This window comes from Toxorhynchites rutilus, chromosome 1 (assembly GCF_029784135.1).
Source record: "Toxorhynchites rutilus septentrionalis strain SRP chromosome 1, ASM2978413v1, whole genome shotgun sequence".
NCBI classification, from domain to species: Eukaryota; Metazoa; Arthropoda; class Insecta; order Diptera; family Culicidae; genus Toxorhynchites; species Toxorhynchites rutilus.
In genome coordinates, this window is record NC_073744.1 from 64177563 (window position 1) to 64204316 (window position 26754).

General features: G+C 39.5%; 1 protein-coding gene across 3 annotated transcripts in view; it reads right to left on the bottom strand.

Moving 5' to 3' along the window:
- The window catches only part of LOC129764227 (GATA-binding factor C), a 482359-nt gene that overhangs the window by 138921 nt on the left and 316684 nt on the right, over positions 1-26754 (bottom strand). For all 3 annotated transcript variants that reach the window (XM_055763118.1, XM_055763109.1, XM_055763098.1), the window contains exon 4: positions 10258-10409. In XM_055763118.1, coding sequence (XP_055619093.1) covers positions 10258-10409 — 152 coding nt within the window. The remainder of the gene's footprint in view (positions 1-10257; positions 10410-26754) is intronic.

The window sequence follows — 26754 nt, forward strand, 5'->3', positions numbered from 1 at the left end:
GGTAGGTGTGTCGAACCACTATAGAAACGTTTATCGACCCCTAAAACCTCTATATGCCAAGTTTGATTAGTTCTCAAGTTGTCCCCCCCCCCAAGAGACGGGGAAGGAGCATCTAACCACCATCGAATGATTAACAGGCAAACGGTCGTTTTTGGCGTGATCCCTCGTTTGTGCAACTCTTTTTGTGCGATTTTATTATAACATCGGATCACACACACACTAATCCCACAAATAATGAAATCGCACCTAAACAGTCACACAAATAAGAAATCACACAAGAAGCAACCGCACAAAAACAGGTTTGCTCGTATTGCAACCTAAAACCTCCACATGCAAAATTTCGTTTCATTTGCTTGATTAATTCTCGAGTACTGCAGAAATTTGTGTTTCATTTGTATGGCAGCCCACCCTAAGCGAGGGGGGAGGAGCATCTTACCACCATAGAATCATTTATTGCACCATAAAACCTCCATATGCCTAATTTGGTTTCATTTGCTTGATTAATTATTGAGTAATGCAGAAATTTGTATTTCATGTGTATGACAGTCAGGAGTATCTAACCACCATAGAATCATTTATTGCACTTTCACATGCCAAATTTCGTTTCATTTGCCTGATTAATTCTCGAGTACCGTTTTGTCTCATATTCCGAACAGTCGCAAATTCTGAACACTTCATTTATAAATATAAATTTACTAAACTTCTATGTTATAAATAATTGTGTAATGAAAACACAGATATTCTCTGAGGTATAGGCTTCTTTTGACATCATTTACAGGTATCAATACAGCCTATAATTTATAATATTAGACATTTGCAAAAAAGTGACAGTCAAAACCAATGATAAAATGTTTGCGTTAGCAAATTCCGTAAAAAACAAGCATTGTTCATTTTTCAGTTTTTGTTGTTGTTTCAACTATTTTGATTGCTGTTTTCATGTTGAGTGCTAAAATGTAAATGAACCTACAATAACTGGATGGAAGAAATGATATTTTATCAGAAATCTTCATTAAAATTAGTATTGAAGTAGTGTTCGGAATATGAATCAAATTTCTACGCATGATGCAGCTTCCAAACGCTTCATTTTCAAATGTAAATTTACTGAACTTCAATGTTATAACTAATTGAATAATCAAAACCCTGAAATTCTTTGGCTTTTAGTCTTCATTTTAACATCATTCACAGGTATCGATACAGCCTATAATATATAATATTGAGAATTTGTGACAGTCAAAACCAATGATTAAATTTTGCGTTAGCTAATTTTTTAAAAACACGAACGCTTCATTTTTCAATGTGAATTTACTGAACTTTAATGTCATAAATAATTTAATAATCAAAACCTTGACATTATTTTGGTTATAGACTTCATTTTAACATCATTCATAGGTATTGATACCGATATAGTCTATCCACCATAGAAATATTTACCTCAAACCTCCACATGCCAGATTTCGTTTTGTTTGCTTGATTAATTCTCGAGTAATGCAGAAATTTGTGTTTCATTTGTATGGCAGCTCCCCCTTGGAGAGTGGGGGAGGGGTCTCGGACTATCATAAGAATCTTCCCCGGCCCCCAAAACCCTCTACATATCAATTTTAATGTCGATCGGTTCAGTAGTTTCCGAGTCCATAAGGATCAGAAAGACAGACAGACAGATAGAAATCCATTTTCACATATATATAGATGAAAATGGAATTTTGTTACGTAACGATCACGGCTACCCCCTCCCCCTTATGTCACATTAAGTAACGCAACCTCTCCCCCCTACTCTCGTTAAGTAATTTGTGCACGACGCCTAAGTGTTTACACAACAGCCAAGAAGATCAAAACGAGCGGTAAAAAAAATAAGGAAAAGGATTTTTGTTATGATATTCACATATTTCAGGTCTTATCAGTTAAATAATAATATTGTGGATTGACTTATTTGTGGTCAAAGATCGATTTCGGTATAATTAAACCATTTTCTAAGAAGGGGAACAATTTTCCGTGTAGATTTGCTACATATTTCCACAGAAATATCCCGCACAGTCGGAACAGTTCATTCGAGTGGAATATTTTGTCAATATTTCGTGTGATATCAATAAAATCTGTAAATTATAACGATACTCACCAACATGATCGTACAATGCCTGGTACAAGTTTCCACAATGGCCTTGCTAAACTCCCGAAGCGTTAGGACTTTAACAATTGTGAATATGCATAGAGGAAACTTTGACATAATTAACCCACAACGATGTCACAGAATTTCCAGCTGCAGCCACCGACTCCGGCGCAGGCAAAGCTGAGACGGAGCGCAGCATCCCACACTCGCGAAGACTTTTCCCAGAAACACAAACTACCAGAGTAGACATTGTGCTAACGGTGGCTCTGGCTGCAGCAGCAATCTCCAACAAAACGAAACGAACAAAATGGGTATGCTATTGAAAACATACGTGAGACAGGTTGTTTTATGTATTCCTCAATTTAATTAGTTTACATCCGATATAAATAAGGAAGCGATTTAAATTATTTCAGATTTGTGTGTTCCTCCCTTGTTAGGACAAGCCAAGACACGATGCTCTGTCTAACGGACAACGAAAAACCGGAGAAAAGAATGTACGTTGCAAGGGCCTTGTTCCAGACCTTGTGTTCAGCCCACTGAAGACATAGCGCAGCTCCGTAAACACGGACTCTCGAGAGTTTGCGTTTACGCTTTTTGTTTCAGGCCTGGTTTAGTCCGCGCGGTTGCAGGATATTATACCTGTCGTCGTCGTCTTCGTTGTCGCGTCGGGGGGATAGCATTGACAAAAAGCAATTCGAAAAAAAAACGCACGATCCGAGAATCGCCCTAAATTGTCGTATTCAAATCAGGCTGCAATAAAAATCAAACCCACCTTATCTGCGCCAGAATCGCCAAGCTGGCGATGCCGGAGATAAGCCTCCGGTAGAGGGGAACCGCAATCGGCTCGAGAGAAATATTGCTCGGTACAGTGGCCTACTAAAGTGGATCATTGATAATTGATCGATGATCACGGCGGATGAGCGCGGACCGGCAGGATGTTTTGAAGATTTCCCACGTCTGTTACCTCCTAGAACTTCGCAACAGTTGTTCGATTGTTCAATTCCCACTCGAAGCCGCAGTTCAGTGAACTTTCTCTCGCTCTCGATGCAGCGAGTTATTGGAAGTATTATGTTGCCCGCCCTTTTTGCAAAAAAAAAAAAATACCGGCAAGCGGCATGTTTTCCAACATTTGTTCAAAGTCTTGTTATCGCGACGCTGGGAGCGTTCCCAAAACATAAAAAGTGGTGCGAAAAGCGGATCAGACCGTCGAAAATTCACACAAGTTTTTTCTCCACATCATAATTTTAATTTTCCTTTCCCCGCCAGCCCGCCAGATCGAGGAGGGTAGCAAGCGTGTGGAGGAAAATCCCATAGGGTGAAGTTTGTGGCCCCGGAGATGGTGGCGTAATACGATAAGGCGTCGATTCCCGGGCATTAACATTGCGCACAGGTCTGCTGCGCGATTGTGAGTGCCGTGGCAGCATCGGAAACCACGACAATGATCGAGCTCGCACGCCCCTTCGATTGGGAAGCAACACGCGTGACTCTGCTTAAGGCAGTGGGTAAAAACAAAAGGCTAAATCAAAGGTCCACTGCTAACGTTAATGGAAAACGATCGATTGACTATGGTCGAAAAAGTGGGCTTAACCTCGTTAAAATTGAAACCGCGCGATCGACTGTGATCGGTATGGCGGGGACCTTAATTTTGCGCTTTTTTCTTCGGAGGTCTCGACCCGCCGTTTTACGATCGCGAGACAAGTTCTGCCTCCACGAAAAGGGAAAGGGTGTTATTTTTTGGGTTCGTTCCCGAATCTTAATTGCTTTTTGGCCCCGGGACACGCACTTCGCATAGTTTGCCAAACAAATTTCAACAGTGGGCTACAGACGATGCGGGATGTGGATGCCAAGGTTGAAGCTGCAGGAAGGATGGTAAATCCAAGAGCGTAGATGTTTTTATCCTGCCGATATTCACAAACCGTACGAGACCGAGAAGCGCAGCTTGTCAAACGAGTGTTGAAGGTCGAATTCAGAGATATTCTTGAGAACATATCTGCAAGCCCTTGGTAGACATCCAAAACCTCCGATAACTGATTCATCAAGTAAGTTATTCGAAAGACACGATCATCTAATTTAAACTTTTTTGTCCTTAAAATTGATAGAACTCCATTCATTCTCCCAAAATGTAACGCCCACAAAATTGTTCGAGGGAGAATCTTTGGTGTTTTGACTCAATGTTGATACAGAGAATAGTATTGCTTGTCATAGTCCATAGAATTGTTCGTTCGATGTCGATACTGCGGCTGTGACGAATATTTTTCAAAGATATTTAAATTCATCATGCAATAAATTGCCCAATGTAGTCCTACGTAAACTATGCGATTGTGTTTTCCAACTTTTTTCTTTGAAAATCATATTCATATGACTGTTGATTCCTACTACATGGGCTTGAAAGTCCCGGGTTTTTTTTAATGAAAACAATCGTTTTTTGGGCAAAGCTGTATGTATTCCTCAACATAGTTTCCTTCGAGGGCAATACAATTTGTATAGCGAGTTTCCAACATTTCGATTCCTTTTCTGTAGTACGAAACGTCTAAGTCTTCGAAATGTGCCTAAGTTTCTGCGATGACTTCCTCATTCGATGCGAATCTCTTTCCTTGGAGCCACCGCTTGAGGTTTGGAAACATATAGTAGTCGCTGGGGGCCAAGTCTGAAGAATATGGTGGGTGAGCGACAAAAACCTATCATGAATTTTTTGTGCTCCTCGTAATTACGTACTCTCCAATTGGAAACGCAATTGGAGTGAAGATAATATGGGTCGCTGGTTACATACAATTATTCCCAAGGTATCGACAAATGCATGCTTCAAGGGATTGAATGTAGGTCGGGACTTCATTCGGGTGACGTCCCGCCTAATGTCTAATCATTACTTGTTAAATGTACATCTGTATCGCATTGGAATCGTTGATAGTAATATTTGCGATTGTGGTGATGGTTATCATGACATCGAGCATGTGGTCTGGTCTTGTATAAACTTTCATTCTGCCAGGGTTCATCTATCGGATTCACTCAGGGCACTCGGAAGGCAATCTGACTTACCGGTTAGAGACATCTTATCTAATCGCGAACTCAACCTAAAGCTTTCTCTTTGCCAAAAAATAAGATCGTTTCCTTCGATGTGGATGAGACGAAGGCGAGCCATCGGTAGGCCTTGTTTTTTTTTAAATTCTTGGCAAACCAAGGATTTAACTTTCAAGTGTTCCTGTTGGGGCAGGTCGGGCTCCATTTTTCGCTAACGTCCAACGGTGGTCGTGGATCAGGAAATCTGGGTTGAGGTAAACCTGCTAACGGTTGTATCTGGCGCAGTTCTTACTCTGGAGCGAGTGAAGCTGCTAAAGATGGACCGAAGCTGCACAGTAGTAGGTGGAATTGTGGCACAGCACAATCGATCGGCGATCGGAGGTGGTGAAATCACTTCGAAAACTTTATGGAAAATGTACTAAGTTTTATTATACGAAACTTTATTTGACGCCAGACAGAGTGAAAAATTCGCGTCTATCTCATTCGGTGGCTACGAGATAACTAAACTGGGGATAAAAGAACATGATCGAGTGATAAGTGAAAGAGTGAATAAACTCTCTACTCGGGTATGGGATGCCTAACTCTACAGGCGATTACGCCGACTACAAACACACGGGTTATTTCGTGATCCATCCGTAACAGATGGAATGCGTAACACGAGAAATCTCGTGAACGTTCCGCGATATGTTAAGAAAGACAATTCACTCTCTACGCTCACCAGCAAACGATGTTTACTCAATAATTTCTCAAACGAGAAGTAGGTGTTGTTAGGAAGAATATGTTTTGTATAGGGGAAAAGGGGGGAATGTGATCACTCTAAGGAACATGCCCATTTCCTGTGTCCACATACCACTAAAATTCCCGTTCTTCGAAGAATATTGTCAATCCTTCACATGCTCGTTTTCTGAAACTGTGATTTCCTTACGGAGTAATTTTACCTTTTGGATACTGAATTTATTCTCCAGGTCTTGTATATTCGCATCGTAGAACCATGGAAACGCGTCTAACACAACAAATTTCGTCCTTATGGAACTGATCATTCATAATTAATTGTAAATGCTTTTATGATCAGCAGTACCAAACGATACTGTGGCGTAAAAGTCGTCATGTACCATGTACCAATGTTGCTTTGTTCAAATGTAATAAATTTCACACGCGGAAAAAAAATCTGGCATAGAAATTTCAGCTAAATACCAATAAAAATTACGCAAGTAATACTAGGTCGAGCCGGCGAAGTTCTTTTAGGAACGTTAGTGCCATTTAAGAAGAAGAAGAAATAGTGATTGAATTGAATTGATTACTACACCAATGATAGTCCTACGTTAACCTTGCAGTTATGCCATTGACATAACCCACTTCCTGCTTTTTATCTTTTAATATGACCGCTTTTTTAGCGCTTTTTTTCTAAGTTGCGTTAGGGTCACCATGAAAAAAACGGCTTTTTCAATCGAATTTTTATATTTTAAAATCTGCATTGAAACTGTCTTCTGACGACTTTTAGAGCTTTTAATAAGCAAACATTTTGCAATGCATGACTTGTCCATATTTTAATCTTACCCAAAGTTATCGATGATTTTCACCCAAGAACTCATGATATCAAATCTAGTTTACTCAAATACAAAAAAAAAATGTATATAAAACGTTCTCATTAAACATTTTCTAATGTTTGCCCCAGGAAGAACAACAAACAAATCAAAGGGTGTATTTCTTGGGAAAAAATATCAATAACTTTTAGTAGATCTAAGATATAGACAAGTTCTGCATCGCAAAATGTTAGTCTTAGTATGATCTAAAAGCCGTCCGAGGATAGTTTTGATATAGAATTTTAAATATAAAAGTTAGAGCAAAAAAAAATTTTTTTTTTCAAGGTGACCCTAACGCAATTTAGAAAAAAAAGAGCTTTATCGGTCATTTTAAGAGAAAAAAATTTTGTTCTTCAAAGTTGCTTGGGGCTACAACATTGTCGAGCTATGTTTACTTCTATCTGAAAAGATAAGAAAGGTTTATTTTAAATATGATCGAAAATTTTGGTCACCCTATTTTTGACAACATAAAAATGAGCGTAACAACTTTGTCGGGGACACTTTTTTGTGTAGAGAATAATTGTCGAACTCTAGATCAGTGGTGGCCAGGTATAGACATAGTGCGGGCCGCATTAGAATTTTCATTATAGCCGCGGGCCGCAATGATTTCTTTCTCACTGCTTTTCATAATGAAATGTAAAATATACGTTGTTTCTTTGTACTGTTGAAGTGTACGGAATACGAATCGTTCATTGATAGAAAACGGTTTGAGTAGATCTGTTTTGCCGTTTTCCTGCACTTAAATAACAAGTACTGATGTGACCACGAAACTTGGTGAGAGTGAAGGGATACATCGAACTACACGAACTACACAGTGTTACCACTTTTCATTGCTTCAAATTTCTCTGCTGAGAGCAGATTTCACTGACAGAATTACGGCTATACATAATCATGTGAACACGGTATCACGATTAAATTGGACGTTCTATCAATCATCAAAAAAATTCTACAATATTTTTTGTTTGTTTCAATATAGAAAATCCTTAAATACAAACATACTCCAACACTATTTCGGTTTCACTCGAACTACTTTTCTTGAGCCATTTTATCTAAATCAGCTTGAATGTGAGAGATAGCGATGCGAAGTATTTTTCCAAATGAATGTCAGTGATTTTGTTCCTTGACTTCAAGATTTCAATTCTTCCATAACTGAAACAATTGCTCACAAATATTTGTGGATTCGAACAAAAAAGTAATAAAATGAGCATGTTTTATTAGTTCTGTAAATCGCGCTTCTGGAACAAATCTGGAGTAGAAATCCAAGACATCATGGTTTTCAAATTTGTCACCCAACTCTGAGTCACACTGCGTTCAGTGAGATCCAGTTTTCAGCGGAATGTACATCATCGAAACTGAATGGGGGTAGAGAAAATTGGAGAATTTTTTCATGTTTCATTGAAGTACCAAAATCTGCGGAAAAATCAACATTAATCGACTGGAGTGCATCAACATTTTTCCTAGTTGTTGACACTTGAGATATTAATGTCGGAAAATGGGTAAAATTAAAATTTTCTATTTGTTGTTTGAACTTGAGTTTTTTTTCGAATGCAACAAAAGAAAAGAAGCTTGGAACTCACGATGATCCAATGCGTGCGAGTTGATTGATGATTTGGACGATATCCTCAAGACATCCTCGAATCCTACATCCATAAGAAAAAGCAAGCCAATTTCTCGGTATCTTCGAAATCCTTCTCTCATCTATCACCACTGAATAACATTCATAGTCGGCTGCTAGTTCTTTCATGCTTTCAAACAAACCAATTTCGCTCCTTCGCCAATTTTCCAGTACAGGATGTGGCAACAAACTTGTCCATTTTTGGCGCATGCTTCGACACATATTTTCGTTTCAGATCGAACCTTCAAAACAGCAGCTTCATTACAAATTAAATAAACCATTCTCTGATTTATGTACGTAATAAAATATATTTGAGACAATTTTACCAGGAATACACGTCCTTCGTCAGCTTCTTTTTTTTCACTAGTGCATGCTTCCATTTTGCATCAATTTACACAACACATGCCACAGCGATTAAAAAGCGATTGCCAATAGACACTAATAAATATAGATAATTGTACTAACGCGTACATACATCCCGTTCTCTGTTATAAGACTCTTGAAAAAGTTCCCATCTGTTAAGCCGGGCTCATACGTTGTCAGTTACACGGTTGCGAGTAAATAAACGTCAACCGATCCGAAGGATTACGAACGTACCCATACCACGAAAACCCGGTTTTATTGCCGTTACTCGCACGAATTTATACGAGTGTGAGCAGAACTTTGAGTACTAACGAGAACAATTGTCAAAAAGTGAGATTAGCACGGATAAACGAAAAAAAAAAGAAAATGATCAGCTTGGATACACACGATTAACTAGAATTATTCACAAAGTTATTTTTATTTAATTGTCTGGAAGAATTTTCAACTATATTCTTAATTTCGCTCAACTATATTCTTAATTTCGCTAATATGCGCGCCGTTGGTTGGCCACCACTGCTCTAGATGTTAAATTTTCCCCAAATGCCCTTCCTGAACCATTGTGCAATGTCCTAGATTAATGAAAAAAGAGGTGTGATAACTGCTAACTGCTGCTTGCTGCTTATTTTTTACCATAGATAATGTATATATTATTATGTTTAACCACAATGAAACCGTTTAACTTAAAATGTTTTTTTAAATTTATTTTTTATCTTGATATTGGATAGTACACCATTTGCACTGCGGAAGAGTTCCACGGGTTAGAAACTGTGCGTAGAAGAAGAAGAAGTAGAAGAAGTAAAATGTAGTGCCACGTTGTGATTTACCATGAACCCACAGTAGATTAACAGACACACATAGGCATACATGCGAAAGTTCCCCAACACTCCCGAATGAACTCCCCCAGTCCTTGTTAATGATTCCAGATATTATCAGCGACAGCGACCTCCACATCATCACCAACAAAGTAGACTCCACTTTCGACCGCAATGAAATCACGGGAACTTTCGCAGGTGCTCTTGACTGTATTGTCATCATCTCGGCGGACGTCTCTTCAACCACCCACGCCAACAATTATTTCCCGCAGCCCAGACGAGAGCCCGAGGGCTAACAATGGAGTTCGCTACCATATTTTCCTTATGTTCGTGTCCTATTTAGGACTATCCCCGCGAACCACGAGACACGTTTCGCTGAAGTGACGGTCGAGCTCTTTGGGAAAGTTAACAAACGGTTAGTTTTGTGTTTTTACTCTAGTCTAATTTGCTTCTGTGATGGTTAGTTCCTGTACTTATTCATGTCTGTTTTTTTTTCGCTCGAAACTCTTATCAGTAACATCCATCTCGACTTAATAACCACCGGCGAGGAGCGCAGGCAAGTTTCGTACGGCGCGCAACAGACGCGCCAAAGGTACACAATAATTACGACAGGTCTTGACTATCTTGCTCTAGGTCGTCGCTGGAGGTCACACGCCGTCTTTTTATTTGAATGACGAGTCCAATTTGCCGCGCTCGGGTGCATCGGCAGAAAAAAGATACGAGTATGTATACAAATAGATGGAACAAACAAAATATACTTACGCTAACCAGTCTTCGCTTGGGTTTGATCAGCGGCCGATTTTGGCCGTTCATCTTGTAGTAGAGTCCGCAGGCGTTGCACAGGTAGTGACCGGTACCGTCCCGTCGCCAGAGGGGCGTCGACGTTGCACCACAGTTCACGCACTCCCGGCCCTCTGCAACAAATGACACCGAGAGAGAGAGAGAGAGAAAGATAGAGAAATGTCGAAATTTAGAACTTTGTTTGCTTGTTGGGTTGGCTGAATCGTGTTTCGATCGATTCGTTGTTTAAATTTTAATTGTTTCTTTGTTTCGGTTCGTTGCTCCCGTCTTCCCCTTCTTGGTCCCGCGCCGAGGAAACGATTCAAAATCGAGTCGGGTTTAAGTTTAAGGTAGCCAAAAGTGGATTCACCACATCCAGTCCCGGCATACAAACACAGGTGACTGCATAATTCTTAAAGTGACAGTGATGGATTGGACGTGAGCCAAGTACATGATTATTTATGAATGCATTAGAAAAGCATATTTTCGTTTCACACATTAGAAGGAACCGGTTCGCTACGCCGGGTTGGAATAATTATTCGAAAAAAATTGAGATGACTGAACTGTATAAGTTGATGTACACTCGAGGAAAACGTTATAATGAAAAAGTTTTGTTGTTCTCTAAACGACCACAAAAACGCTCTAATAAACACCTTTCTGCCCGGTCAATATTCGGTCAATATTCAGTTCAGATCTATCGCCGCGTTTCAACGTGCTTAAATTTATCGCCGAAAGTGTGTCCATTACTGCCATCGAAGAGCGTTGAAAACGGTTAGTCAATCTTTCGCAAGACCAAACCAATTATCGGCTACTGTATAATATAGCAATCAAACTCAATCGGCACAACAAAACCATGCATTATGTTTCGCACGGCTCAGCTGCAATTAAACAAATCACCTCGAGGCCAATGTGAAGAACGATTCCGTTTGGGGCGGTATGGGACGGAGCCCCCGAAAGCAAACCCCCAAAACACCGGTTTTGCTAAATAGTTTGTGTAGTGCCAACAAATGTTTGTAAACCGCCGTCCTGATCGATGCCAGCTTGATCCAGCCTTAATGGCTCATAATTTAGCCATAATAAGGGACCGGTACCCACCCAACATTCATCACATATGCTACTGCTGCCACTGCTGTATGCTCTGGCCAGCGGAATAACCCAAACGAGCCGGTATCATTATCGTATGTATTTTTCTAATGTGAAATAATGTGACAATTTTCTTCTGCATCTGATGATTGTCCAGCAGCAACACACGACGGAATCCGGACTCAGTTTTCGTTCGTTTGGCTGAGAGCGACTGCGAAAGCTGGATTTAATTAGCTTCGAAAATGTTTATGCTGTGCAAACATGCAATATTCGTGTCTCCGATGGCACCAGACAAGGCGTGACGTTCTGTCGGGTACATAAGAGGTACATAGTTCCGTTGCTGTTATCAGCGAAACGTTTTTTCAACGTAGGACTACGGTTTTCATTTCTACACGGGATCGCAAGGTTTGCCCCTTTCTACAGGGACCGCTCGCGATCGACAACCCCGTACCCGGAATGGTTTTCATCGGCTATCATTCATGTTCTCAAAGAGAAACGCAAAGCGCTAAAAAACTGCAAAAGAATTCTACGCCGGAAAATGTTGCCTCTTACAAACAGTTATTGCGATCGTTCAAAGTTTTACACAGGGAAGCGTATCAAGTCTACATCAATGGTATCCAGAATGGGATAAAGGAAAATCCGAAATCTTTTTGGAAGTTTGTGAATAGCAGACGAAACAACAACGGAATTCAGAAGGTTATAACCTATGGTAACCGATCTTCGACTTGCGGACAGGAGACAGTCGAGCTCTTTGCGGAATACTTCAAGAGCGTTTATCAGGACTACAACCCAAGTACAGTCAACAATTCGATCTTCATGACCGCTGACTTGTTGGAGTTATCGCATCGGGAAGTGAAACAAGGCTTGTCGGATCTAGACTCGGGTAAGTCAGCAGGACCAGACAGACTCCCCGCAAAATATTTAAAGAAATTCAAGGATGAACTTATTGAACCCCTGACTACCTTATTCAATTCTTCACTTTCGTCCGGTTACTTCCCGCCGTTGCGGAAAATTTCCCATATTACTCCAAACCATAAGAAGGGCCTCGCTCGGATGCTGAAAACTACCGCGGCGTTGCAATCCAGTCGGCGATGCCAAAATTATTCGAGCGGCTTGTTTATTCCCACCTTTACGAACGTATTGCCGACCGTGTTTCACCAACACAGCATGGTTTCTTGAAAGGAAAGTCAGTTGTCACGAACCTATACGAGTTTTGCTCTACCGTCACGGACAGTATATCCAAAGGGTATCAGATGGACTGTATTTATACAGATATGAGCAAGGCTTTCGATGTGGTAGGGATAAACAGCATAATGCGCGCAGTGGCTGATTTCGGCATACACGGTAAAATGTTTGAATGGATTAGGGTGTATCTGGAGAGCAGAACGCAATATGTGAAAGTACACAATAATTCATCTAGGTCATTTGGTGTCCACTCAGGAGTTCCACAAGGAAGTCATTTGGGGCCGATCCTGTTTGTCATGGTCATGAATAACTTTCCATCATTCTAGACCAACGCAGTAGTGCTTATTTACGCGGATGATGTAAAGATTTTCCAGCCAGTGAAACACATCGCTGACTGTCATCTACTTCAGCAGGATTTGGACAATTTTGAGAGGTTCGTCGAGAACAATGGATTGAGCGTAAACCCTAACAAATGCTCCGTTATGACATTTACGAGGAGAGTTCAGCCAATAAGCTTCGACTATAGACTGGGAGGTTCGAATCTACAACAAGTAGAGAATGTTCGTGACTTAGGGGTGACGATGGATCGATCTCTTTCGTTCAATTGCACATAGAGCGAATTGTCAAAGAAGCGCTGAAACTATTTGCACTCACTCGTCGATTCGGGCAGGACTTTACCGATCCGCACGCCATCCTGAAAAATTTACACCTGCCTTGTACGATCCAAACTCGATTTTGCGAGTGTGGTGTGGCGACCGCAGTACGATCTACATATTCAAAGACTTGAAAATGTTCAAAAGAAGTTCTTGAAATTTGCGCTAAGAAATCTGGGATGGAGAGAAGAACCCCGGCCACCATATAAAGATCTCTGCTGTTTGGTAGATCTGGATACCATTAGCAGCAGGCACAAAATTGCAGACGTAACTTTTTTTTGCAACGTACTGAACGGACGGATCAAAAGCCCGCGTCTCTACGAAAGGATTCGTTTTAACATCAGCCCCGTTTCTCTTCGTCGACGGAGGATGTTTGAACCCCTGAGGAACAGAAATTACACCCAGCATGAACCGACAGCCAGATTTATGCGTGAGTTCAACGTGCTGCAAAATATTGTTTCTGTAAATATGACATCAGAAGAAATTCGAAGAAGATTAAGATTATATTTTAGAGACCAACTGAATGTATAAGTTCTAAGTTTGTATGTTTTATGTTTTCTGTATTCACGTTTAATTTTAAGAAGGCTAACGGGCTTACAGCCTATAGTCCAAATAAACAAATTATTAAAATATAAATTATAAATTACGAGGGCGGTCCGAAAAGTACTTAGCCTCATCGCCCGATGATGTCAGTATCGCAAGAGAGATTACTATCGTGTAGTACATTCTCGTAAACGCCTACTGTCAAAATTTCAGCCGAATCAGACTCGTAGTTTCGTTTTGACCGTGTGTGGAAGCGGGCGTGTCCGCGGATTTTAGGAAAATGGAAAAAGAACAATATCGGTCTGTGATTCGATTCTTGTTTTTGGAAGGGAAATCGCGCAGCGAAATCAAAGAGTGCTTGGATGCTGTATACAGTGACTCTTCTCCTTCGATGGCGACCGTCAAAAATTAGTTTAACGAGTTTCAACGTGGTCGCACGTCGGTTTTTGATAAGCCACGCCCAGGTGCCCCGAAAACGGTTACCACGGAGGAGAACGTGACAAAAATCCACGATCTTGTATTGGCAGACCGCCGATTGAAGGTGTGCGAAAAAGCATCTCAAAAGACCCCGTGGGTCATATCCTGCATGCAATTTTGGACATGAGAAAGTTGTTGGCGCGATGGGTGCCGCGTTTGCTCACTCCGGACAACAAGCGCAATCGTGAGACCACTTCAGAGCTGTGTTTGACGCTGTTTAAGCGCAATCCGAAGGCGTTTCTGCGTCGTTTCGTGACCGTCGACGAAACATGGATCCATTGGTACACATCAGAGACCCAAGGAACAGTCGAAACAATGGACTTCACCCGGCGAATGTGCTTCGAAGAAGGCGAAGACTGCCCTATTGGCCGGAAAGGTGATGGTCACCGTTTTCTGAGATTCACAAGGTGTGATCTACATCGACTACCTGGAGAAGGGCAAAACGGTCAAATGGCTCTACTATGCCGAATTATTGCCCATTTTAATTTGTATCAGAGAGTTTAAAATTTTTTCTCCTCCGTACTTTTTAGTCCAAAAATCTGTACCAACGAAAATGCTCGTTGTAGAAATTTAGCATGAAAAACACTCATTTATTTACTACAAATACTACATTTACATTTGTAAGTCCTTCGTGTGTTGTATAATGTTTTTACATAGTTTTTTTGAATCTAGAATGCGTACTATCAAGAATTAAAATTTGAAAAAAATCCCTTCAAGTCATCTTGGATTTGCTTTTTTCATAAATAACTGTGCTCTACTAGTCAAGCCCTTTCATTTGATACCCACATTGATGGGGTTTTGACATAATATGTAGTCCGCCATTTGGTAGAGGCAGCCATCTTGGATTTGCATTTTTCACAAATAACTGTGTTCTACTAGTCAAGCCCTTTCATTTGATACCCATATTAATGGAGATCCGAGAAAATATGTAGTTCGCCATTTTGTAGTGGCAGCCATTTTGGAAATGCTTTTTTCAGAAATAACTGTGCTCTACTAGTCAAGCCCTTTCATTTGATACCCACATTGATGGGGTTTTGACATAATATGTAGTCCGCCATTTGGTAGTGGCAGGCCTCTTGGATTTGTATTTTTCATAGATAACTGTGTTCTACTAGTCAAGTCCTCTCATTTGATACCCGTATTAATGAGGTTTTGAGAAAAAATGTATTCCGCCATTTTGTAGTGGAAGCCACCTTGGATTTGCATTTTTCATAAATAACTGTGTTCTACTGGTCAAGCCCTTTCATTTGATACCCATAATAATAGGGTTTTGAGAAAATATGTAATCCGCCATTTTGTAATGGCAGCCATCTTGGATTTGTATTTTTCATAAATAACTGTATTCTACTAATCAAGCCCTTTCATTTGATAACCATATTAATGCGGTTTTGGAAAACCCATATCGATGAGGTTTTGGGAAAATATGTGATCCGTCATTTTGTAGCGGCCGCCATCTTGGATTTTCAAGATCATGGAATACGTATTTTTATGATGACAACAGAGATAAAGATGTGTTTCAAATTTCAGATCAATCGGTCAACAGAAAGGTGGTCAAATTTTTATGAATGTAGGTTAGCGCTACAGACAAACATGTTACAAACATATAGGGTTGGGGAAAAAGAAATGTCGTATTTCTGATCGAAATTTGACGCTTTATTTAACATACTTAAAATTATCCAATTTAAGTCAAATATGCGCCGTTTTGTTCGCAAACCTGTTGCCATTTAGAAGGCATCTTCATTAAAAATGTTGAGGGTCTGGCCATAGTTGAGTAGCTCATAGTAGATGATTCCCTTCCAATCTCACCAAACACACAGCAAAACCTTCCTGGCCGTCAATCCGGGATTGGCGACGATTTGGGCCGGCTCACCGCGCTTCGACCACGATTTTTTTGCTTTAGGTTGTCGTACGTGATCCACTTTTCATCACCAGTCACCATCTTCTTCAAAAATGGATCAAGTTCGTTCCGTTTCAGCAGTGCATCGCAGGCGTTGATTCGGTCTAAAAGTTTTTTTGCGTCAACTCGTGTGGCACCCATATATCCAGCTTTTTTTTGGAATCCAATCTTCTGCGAATGGTTCCAAATGGTTTTATGGCCAATCGAGCGAGTGCTCACATGCCAGTCTACTTGGATGATTTCAACGATTTTATCGGTTTCCACGACGATTAGCCTACCAGTACGGGGTGTATCTTCGACAGCAACTACACCAGAACGAAATCGATCAAACCAACGCTGTGCTGTGCGAATCGTTACAGTATCGGGTCCATAAACTACACGAATTTTTTCGGTCGATTATTTTCTTCACACTGTTTCGCAAAATTATTGATTTTCGGGCGAGGGGTGAGGGAGGGAGATGAAAGAAATGAGCGCCATTGTAGCAGCCATTTGTGGCTAGCTTCCACCTTCACCTTAATGTAATAAATCGGAATGCCATAACATGTGCTAAAAATTAACTTTGGGTGTAGTAACAATTGAATGAATTTTCGGGTGGGCGCCAGCTTATATACGGATTTGTGTGATTTAAATAGCCTGTTTTCGAAGCTATTTTGAAGCTATTGAAACAAGTTTTCCGGTCAATAACTCTCTCGTTTTAGAAACTTTTAACTTACACCCCGATACATAAATGAAAGGCAGTCCTACGTCAAAACTGGGCAGCTGAAATTATCACATTTAAACCCAATAAATGACCAAATGACCCTTTTGAACGAAATTTACATTATATTTTTACAGATATACTTTATTATATGGATTCAACAATGTATGAGAACATCTTGTTGAAATTCTAACTGTTTGTATTACAACGAAATATATTCAAGATGGTCTTATACTGCCGTTCTACGCACAGTTGTTCCATGTTCCAAAATCAGGCTTTCAGCCTTTCAGTTTAGCAATACGCATACAATTTTTTATACACAGTAAACTATTGGTTGATGAAATGTGAAAAGATCACCTTACTTGAATCAATCAATCTTTGTTACGGACTTGAAAATTCATGGAATATCAGAATATCAACATGGGACAATTGAACTTGATGTTGATGTTGAAATATTGAGAACAAACAATAAGTTTTTTTGGTGTTTTCCGAAAGGTATGCACAAAACATCATTTTATGAAGAAGGAAGTAATCTGTAACAACTTTGCAGAATATAAATCTCATTGTTACGTGTTATGTTAAACTTTTTTTTATTTGTTCGAGAATTAGTTTATTTTTCGAAATTAGAAATGAGTGCATTAGCCCTGCTGGAAGCGTGACATTAAATTATTGTACTCGAACCGATTCATCTATTGTGTATCTACAAAAAATACATGTTGGGACAGTTATGCCTAGAATATGGGACAATTGAGCTCGATGATATTTTTTCAAAAGTTGGGAACAAACAATGACTTTTTGTGTGTTTTTCCGGAAGATTAGACATAGAAACATCGTTTAACACTAAACCTACCACGAGGGGTCAAATGACCCATTTCAAAGTTTTAGTCAAAATTTTCATGCAAATCACATTGTCACAACATCATTTGCCTACACTACTTTTCCAAAAACATGCATCGCATGTATTTTTCAGTGTTTACTCCTCTCTCGTTTTTTTTTACTGAGAAATAGAAGTAATCTGCCCTAACTACCGCAACGAGTCATTTGACCCTTGCAAATATTTAAATATCAGAATTATTTGTATGTGTGGTGTGGTTGTGATACAAAACCATTGCATTACACATTTTTTGCTATTGCTTTATATATATATATATATATATATATATATATATATATATATATATATATATATATATATATATATATATATATATATATATATATATATATATATATATATATATATATATATATATATATATATATATATATATATATATATATATATATTGTTGTGTTTGCAAATGAATAGTGAATGAACAGAATTAATTGTATTACTACTGACTATCCAAGCGAGCTAACAGTAACCATTCCAGGCTACAGTGCTATTGAAATTGTAATTTCAATATTTTGCTAATAATTGTTATCCCAAAATGTCGAAATATACATGGTATGCCACGTTTCTCAACAAAATTATATAAATCGAGTCATTGTGCACTAATTATTTATAAAGGGTCACTTGACCCGCTGTGGTAGGAATAGGTATACATGAAACATCGGTAGATTTAGTGTTAATGAAGAAAAGTGAAAATTGTCAAAAAGTAACATGGAACAACCAGGGTTACCATATCTACAGAATAATCTGTATTTATACAGATTTTTCAGTCTTTTTGAAACCAAGAATCTGTATCTGTAAATTCACAAGCGTTTACATATGCTGAATTTATTCAAGTTGTATGTACCTCGAATAAGTGTATCATATTTATTCTAACCCGTTTACACCTATTTCCACGTGAATAAATCCATCTATAGCTATAGATCTCCCTAATGTAAACCCGCCATAATATTAGTAATGGCTTGATCACAATTATATTTTTTCCCAACTTACCAATTTTATTCCTATACCATTCGAATCAGTCTGAATGAGAGTTATTTGGCATTCATGTGTAGTGTGTAATACTGCTTTCTCATGCTCAATCTAAGGCGAAAAGATGCCAAAGTCTGTGTAATCGACTAGCTTTACAATAAATAAATATCACTGTATATCTTTTTTTCTACTAAAGCACAGTAAATGCGATTTTTTACGTGGATACCATCTACATCGTCAATAATAACTATGCCAACCAATGATACGAGGGTCACTATTTATATTTCGGGAATAGGAACAAAAACAAATAGTTAAGCTGCGAATATATTTCTATTGTTTTTCAAAGTACTCGCCACGATGATCGATACACTTTTGCATGCGCTTAAACCAATTTTCAAAGCATTTATTCCAATCGACACGAGCCTTTTTTTTTTGAGCGATTGTCAAATTATGTGGGATCCAACGTGAACATAATTTTCGCACAACTAAGTGTTCATGTAAAATCGCATATATGCTGGTGGAACTAATGCTTAGGGATGCCTCAATCTCACAATAGGTTACATGACGATCTTGCTTAATCATTTCGTGCACAGCATCGATGTTTTCTGGCACTACAGTCGATTTTGGACGACCTTCACGAAACTCGTCGGACAGCGAACTACGACCACGATTGAATTCACTATACCAGCGATACACAGTGGTTTTTGATGGAGCTTCATCGCCAAAAGTCAAATTAAGTTGATTGACGCACTCTTGTTGTGATAATCCACGTCGAAAGTCGTAAAAAATCATCGCACGAAAATGTTCACGATTCAGTTCCATTTTTTTGCCGAGACCAAACTTTCAACTAAATATAAAATAAACATATGGCGTCCGTATGACAAAATGTTCTGAGTACGTATATCGTCAAAAATGTACGATGTACTTTACGATGGAACCGTCAGATGGACTCACATGACATCAGTGTTGCCAATTCCCGAAATATAAATAGTGACCCTCGTACTAAAGCTCAGATTATGCTTCAAAACGTAACGTACGTATAACTCATCATCACAAGAGAAGGGCTGATCAGATTTGAGTCGCTTATATATTGTTGTTCTGTCTTCACCCAAATTAGAATGAATATTTAAAAAAAAGGAACATTAGAAAAAAATGGGCTGCACATATGTACTGCAGTGAAAAGTAAAATCGAAAAGAAATTTTTACGCATTTGTTCTACAATGATAAGTTAATTTATTCAATCGGAAATAATTTTGACGACATTGATATTTATGTTATGTTATATTGTTTATGTTAAATATTCAATATTAATAGATTTTCAGGTGGAAAATGAAAATGAATCGCCAAAATTTGGTTATCAAATTCGAGTAAAGATTTTCCGATTTAGCCAAGATCCCTTCGTAGGTCAATGAAACGGTGAGAAAAATTGTTTTTTTTTAATTTTGAAAGAAAAAGGAAAAAAAAACCGAAAAAATTGAGAAATTTGAAACTGCTCTCGAGCTTGGTAATCTGATAGAGTTACAGGTAAGCTTCGATATAACGTACATTTCACTTTCAAAATTGTACGTTTTATCGCATTGTACGTTATATCGAAGCATAATCAAGTACTCACAAACGTAGTCTATAATACATTATTGTGTTGCTGTTTCAGTAAAGTTAATGAATAACTTCAATCAGAAGACGAAGCCAGCCTTTCTCACGATGTTTCCCTTCGTACTGTTGATTAATGCTTGATTCATTTGGAATCCGGAATAACAAAACTAGCTGTATTTCGGGATTGATTGAAGGTACAAAACTTGTTTTAGCATCATAATACAGATAATTCATTGTTCTATCAGAAAAAAAAATTGAAGAAATTTTTCCTTTACACTTTGGAAATGTGTACGTTATATCGAGTGACGTTATATCGAGGGTACGTTATAACGAGGGTACGTTATATCGAAGTTTCCCTGTAATTGTAAATAATAGATATTTATTTTCTATTATTGAATGTTAGACTTTAAAATTCATTCGTGTGTGAATCTTCAGAAGTATCCATATCAATAAATCAATTTTGAGTAGGACAGCCGGGTCAGCTAAATGAACTTATAAATTTAACCTTTTGCGGTGCTCTTAAATTTCGACATGTATGTCGTACTGATCGCCATTGTTTTTACTTGAAGATGTATAACTTTGTAAGATGAACAAGATTCCTTTATTTATAAACTTATAAACTTATGATAAGTATTTACTAAACAATGTTTTTATGTTTATGATTAAAAAATATTTGCGATAATTCTTTTGTTGCGTGATATCTGTCGCATGTATCACCGAAATAATTAGTTTGTCGTCTTTCGCCTTATATCTTTCTGTTTGAACATACAAAACAATGCTCTTTACATCTATACAGTGCCGCAATACATAGAGTTTTCCATTAATCCTTTCCCCGAGCACGGATGATAACTTTTCTTTATGGTGAGTACCGTTATTAATTATTCATAGTAGCACCGTTTTGGTTCGTGAATAAGTTCACAAGACATAAAAAATTGTTTAGAAAAAGTTGCATAAATTTAAATATTAGTATACTTCTCTGCTGTGGTGGCTGAGAGCAGACAAATGACCGCAAAGAGTTAATACAGATTTCTATACAGATTTTCTGAGAAAAAAAAACAGATAAAAATATTTTTTGAGACCAAAAACACAGATTTTATTATGGCAAACGTGGGGACAACCATGCGAAGAGCGGCAGAATATAAGTTGAACAGAGTGTACTATCCCAGACCGTATGATGGTATGATGGATTAATTTGTAGTGTTAGATCAGCGCAGCAAATTCAAATGAAGGGACTTCAATCGTCGCCGTGATCGTTTTCTCTTCATCAACTTTTTCTTTCGTGAATAGCTCAGCTGCAAAAATTTTCCAATTTGATTTTGCAATAGAAACCGATAATCGAGGTTTCTGACCTATGGTCCGCATTGTCAAATAAGCTGGGAATGTGTTTGCAGCTAAGTTATGACCAAAAGAGAAAGTCGATGAGGATAAAATCGAACATGTCAATTACACCCCTTTCCTTCTGAGCGTAATTTGGTTTACTTATTTCGAACAGATGATTTCGTTTCTGCTCACGCATTGATATGAAAAACTTGAGGCGCATCTTACACTGAATTACAAAATGTTCGGAGAAACCAATTCAATCACTTTGACCCACAGTCCGAATATTCTTGCATACCGATCGAGCACCCACGTCTGCACAGCTGCTGCTGCTAGAGCCCATCAATCTCCGCTCTCATTCTCGCCACTAATGAGAAAGTTGTCTCTCCATCTGCACTCCTCCCTATTTTGCCCCACAAAGCCCCGGTAACAACCGTTTCGGTAGCGATGATATAAATTAAAAATTTCTCTCTACTATACTTTGAATATTATTCTTTGTTGTTTGTTTTCATATATTTCCCCTCAGAAAAATATAAATACAGCGTCTACCTTCGATCGGCGCTTTTTCCCAGAAACGAATACGACCGGCCCGGAGTTACCTGTTCGTAACGTTGTTGCTGCGTTTGCTTCTTCCAGAGGCAGCAGCAGCAACAGTGGCTTTCCGAACGTGTCAAGAGGACAGCCAGGCCAAAATATAAGGCAGACAGAATGAAAATAATAATAATAAAAAAAAAAAACACACGAGAGATTCCAGAAAAGCGTGTGAGTTTCTTCGGGGACTACGGAAGAGACAGAAGCCTCTTCATTTTATTAGGCAGACTCACAATGGCAACAACATAGAGAGAAAAGACTTTTTTTTCGGTGACCGATAATAAATCAGTTGCTTAATGATCTTTCCAAAATAAATCGCTGGAGACAAAAACCTCGCCATGTGTGTGCACGGTAGAGTGAACCCCTTTTCTGGGGTCCGCAAGCGAGGAGAGCCTATGGTCCGATAATGCTATCCTTTTTCGATGCACGTGCTGCGATAGAACCGATGGGGACAAGAAAAACGATCTCCAAGAGGAAGCTACCGCTGGCTGGGATCCCGCAGCAACCCCGGACTTCGGAGACAACGAGGGCGGAACCCCGAACGAAGCCCGTATCGTTGTCATCATTGTGTTCCTTCTGCTCGTTTGGTATCATGTAAGATATTGTTTCTGCTATGTGTGGCGTGTCTGAAACAACGATACCCCTGAAGAAGTCACTGGGGCAGATCGTGTGCGTGGCGGGGGGTTCGCGGGATTGTTGGATTGACTAATGTTTTGGTTAATTCGTATATAAATGTGCTGAAGACAAGTTACAGCTATTTATAAACAGTTCTGTTCTTGTCGCCTGCGGTGCGCAAGCGGCCGGCACAAGCGAGGGGGGCGACGGGTGTTGTTTGAGTGGGCTGAGTTTGGAGCTTTCTCGGTGATATGGGAAAACGGTTCCCAATTGAGGTGCTTTCATTTTTCTCTGCCGAACGGAAAATGCGAATGTTGGCACGAGGGATCGAAACTGAGGTGAAGTGTCGACCTTACGTGCAGCTTGAATTGTTTCGTTCCGTGCCCGACAGACACGCTACCGTTGCCGTGGGTTCGGTTGTGGGTTAAGATATTCAGGTTAATGAAAGTATCCGGATAGGAATTTAACACTTATTTCGACGACTGGCAGGTAATACAAGTATTCTCGGCTTCGATGAAATTGAAAGTCTTGTATGACTTTGTTCTGATCTTTTTGCAAATATTGCTGATTATTGTTGATTCAGACGTTTCTATATCTCACATCAAACTTTGACACTGGATTCGAAACATCTGATGTGTTAATATGATCATTTTGGTGAAAATTAAACACGTAAGACAGGTTAGGCAAAAATATGTGGGTAGCGTTTAGGATCGCAATTAAATTCTAAGGCTTCGACTTATCTCCCAAGAGACAACGTTGAAGTTCCTCCATTTGAAGTTGCTGCGCTGATCCAAAACTGCAAATTAAATAACAAACAGTTCATCATAGGATGTGACGCCAACGCCCGTCATGCAATCTGGTGTAGCAGCGACATTGATGTTGGAGGCAAATTTTTGGTTGAATATTTCATGTCAAATAATATTAACATTTGTAACCAAATAATATTAACATTTTGTGCTCCCGTGGGCGAGAGGTTAGCGTCAAACCTAACATGCCGGGGGTTCGGGTTCGATTCTCGTTCTGGTCGGGGGAATTTTTCGTTAAAGAAATTTCTTCCGCTTTGCACTGTGGCCACGCGTATTCTAGAGCTTGCCACTCAGAATGCATTCAAGGTGTGTTATTTGGCATAGGGGAATCAATTAAGTACCAATGAAAATGACGCAAGCAATACTACGTTGAGACGACGAAGTTCCTTCGCCATTTAACCCTTTCGTTACGAGCGTCGACATCCGCGCGACGAGCTGTGTGTACGAGCGTCGTCTTTAGACGACATGAAATTCATACTGCTCTTCGATTATACGAGCGCGATGTGCATACTTTTCGGCGCAGTGCTCCGTGTAGGGGTAGCACTTTGGCGGAGCACACAGCTGCGAGATTAGTATTCAGTTATTCAATCTGGTTTTCGATGAGTTGTGCAATGTTGAAATTTTTGGCTTTCCTTTTCACCGAAAATTCTTATTCAGAGAGAAAGAGATGTGGGAAAATCTCTTTTTTTTAAATTTTTTTTAGATAGCGTCTAAACGACCTACATTTTGACAGCGTCTGAATTGTACATATATGTACCCATCTCATGTTTACTTCACTATGAAACCCAATGTTACCATTTGTTTTGATGTAATGTTTTCAGGTGTATTACATGGGCTGAAAAGTCCCGGGATTTTTAATGAAAACAATCGTTTTTTTTATCACAGCTGTATTGTCAACATAGATTCATTTGAGGGCAATACACTTGGTATAGAGGGTTTCTAACATTTCGATTCCCTTTCTGTAGTACGAAACGTCGAAGTCTTTGGAATATGCCTCAGTTTCTGCGATGACTTCCTCATTCGGTATGCATCTCTTTCCCTGGAGCCAACGCTTGAGGTATGGAAACATATAGTAGTCGCTGGGGGTCAAGTCTGGAGAATATGATGGGTAAGCAACCAATTGGAATCGTTATTAGTCCAAATTGGCTATCGCTTTTGAGGAAGTATGCGACGGTAAGTTGTCGTGATGGCACAGAACTTTTTTCTTCGCCATTTAGGGCCATTTTTTCTTTATTTCGTCGTTCAGTTTGTCCAATAACGATTCATAGTACTCTCCGGTAATTGTTTTTAACTTCTGCAGGTAATCGATGAAGATTATGCCATGCACATCCCAATCGATCGTTGGTGTCTTGGCTGCTTTGAACGGTTTTCGTGGTTTGTCAGCCACTCTGCAAACTGCCTATCAAACTCAGGAGTGTGGTAATGGATCCAAGTTTCATTCATTGTCACAAAACATCGGAAAACGTCCTCTCGATTACGCTTTAACAACGCCAAACCGGCTGTTGAATCATCAAGGCGCCGCTGTTTCTGGTCAACGATCAGCAAACGTGGCACCCATCGTACGAATAGCTTTTTCATGTCCAAAATGTCGTGAAAAATTTAACCCTCAGCTAACTCGCGTAACTTCACTTTACGATCGTTTAAGACGAGTCGATGCAGTTGTTTCACAAATTCTGGATCCGTAGTCTCTTTTGATCTTCCAGAGCGAGGTGCATCTGCGGTAACTTCACTAAACCGCCGATGAACTATTGTTCTCGAAGGAGCAGAAGTGGAATAACATTTCGTTAACCACTGCGTTGATTGTTCAAGAGTTTTTCCCATCATAAAACAATGTTTGATCAAAATAACGGGTGTTAAATAAAGAATGAGAATTTTTTCAATCACATATAAAAAATTTTTTTTTTCATCGATTTCAGTATTTTTTATTAATAACATAATGCATTTTCTTCAAAAAATGTCAGTGAATGTTTGAGTAAGGGCCGTGGTCTGCTGTTCGACGCAACTTTGTCGCGATGCTCTCACAAGAACGTTGTACGGCACTTACATCCATTTTCCGGATACAATTCCGGATTCTTGTAGTCAGTTGCTTCGTGTCCTTGGCCCTCCAATTGTTTTTATACACTATGGCACTGAGTGAGCCAAAAAAATCCTCTATTTGGCGGCACTGGGGCAAGTTTGTTGGGTTACGATCTTTCGGTATCTTTTTCTCCTCAAGATACGCCAGCGTCTTCTTGGCGTAATGGGAAGACGCCTTGTCCGGCCAGAAGACGTACTTCCCATCCGCGTGATGCTCGTTCAAGAACGGCAGCAGGATTTTATCGAGGCACTCTTCTCGATAGATTTGTTGGTTGATTGCCAGACCGCTCGGCTTAAACCAAGGCTTTGAAATGACCCGGTCGAAAATGGCGATGTACAACATAACCTTTTTTTCAAACTTGTACTTGAACTTGTATTTCACTTCAGGCGGTGTGGATGACTTGTCGCTGGAGTAGTAATTATCATTTCCTGGAATATGCGTTTTGGACAGCGGAAAATAGCTTTCGTCGTCCAGAACGAAAGACGTCCCGCGGTATTTTTTGGTCATCCACCGACACTGTGATTTAACCGTCTCAATCTGCTCCTCCGTGTACTCCGGCGACCTCGTCTTCTTCCTGCAGACGATTCCTTCCATCTTGAGTCCGATGGATCAATACGTGGGAGCAGCCATATTTCCGACCGGTGTCACGCAGGCTGGTTGCGTCCTTGTTGTCAAACAGCTTCTTTAACGATGTCTTCCTCCGCTTCGTCATTATCGTCACCGGACGACCACTTCCGACCTTCCGCTCTACGTTCAGGGAAACCAGGATACGATATACCGTACTGACAGGTACATTTTCTTCCTTAAAATGTGCCACCGTGAACTTTTTTCCTTGCTGGAAATGCGTTTCGTAGAACCGTACAATGCGTTCGCGGAGCACGTGCTGTTTCGACGCCATCTTTGCTTTGACTAAATTCAAACTAGCAAAACAAAACTAGGGAGCCCAAAGCGCAATTTTCTTGGAGAAAGAAAATTTTACGCTCTTTATTTGAGTTACTGAAAGGTATTGAAAAAATTCTCATTTTTTATTTATCGCCCGTTATTGAGGGGAATGCAAAAAAGACATAGTCGACTATTTAGT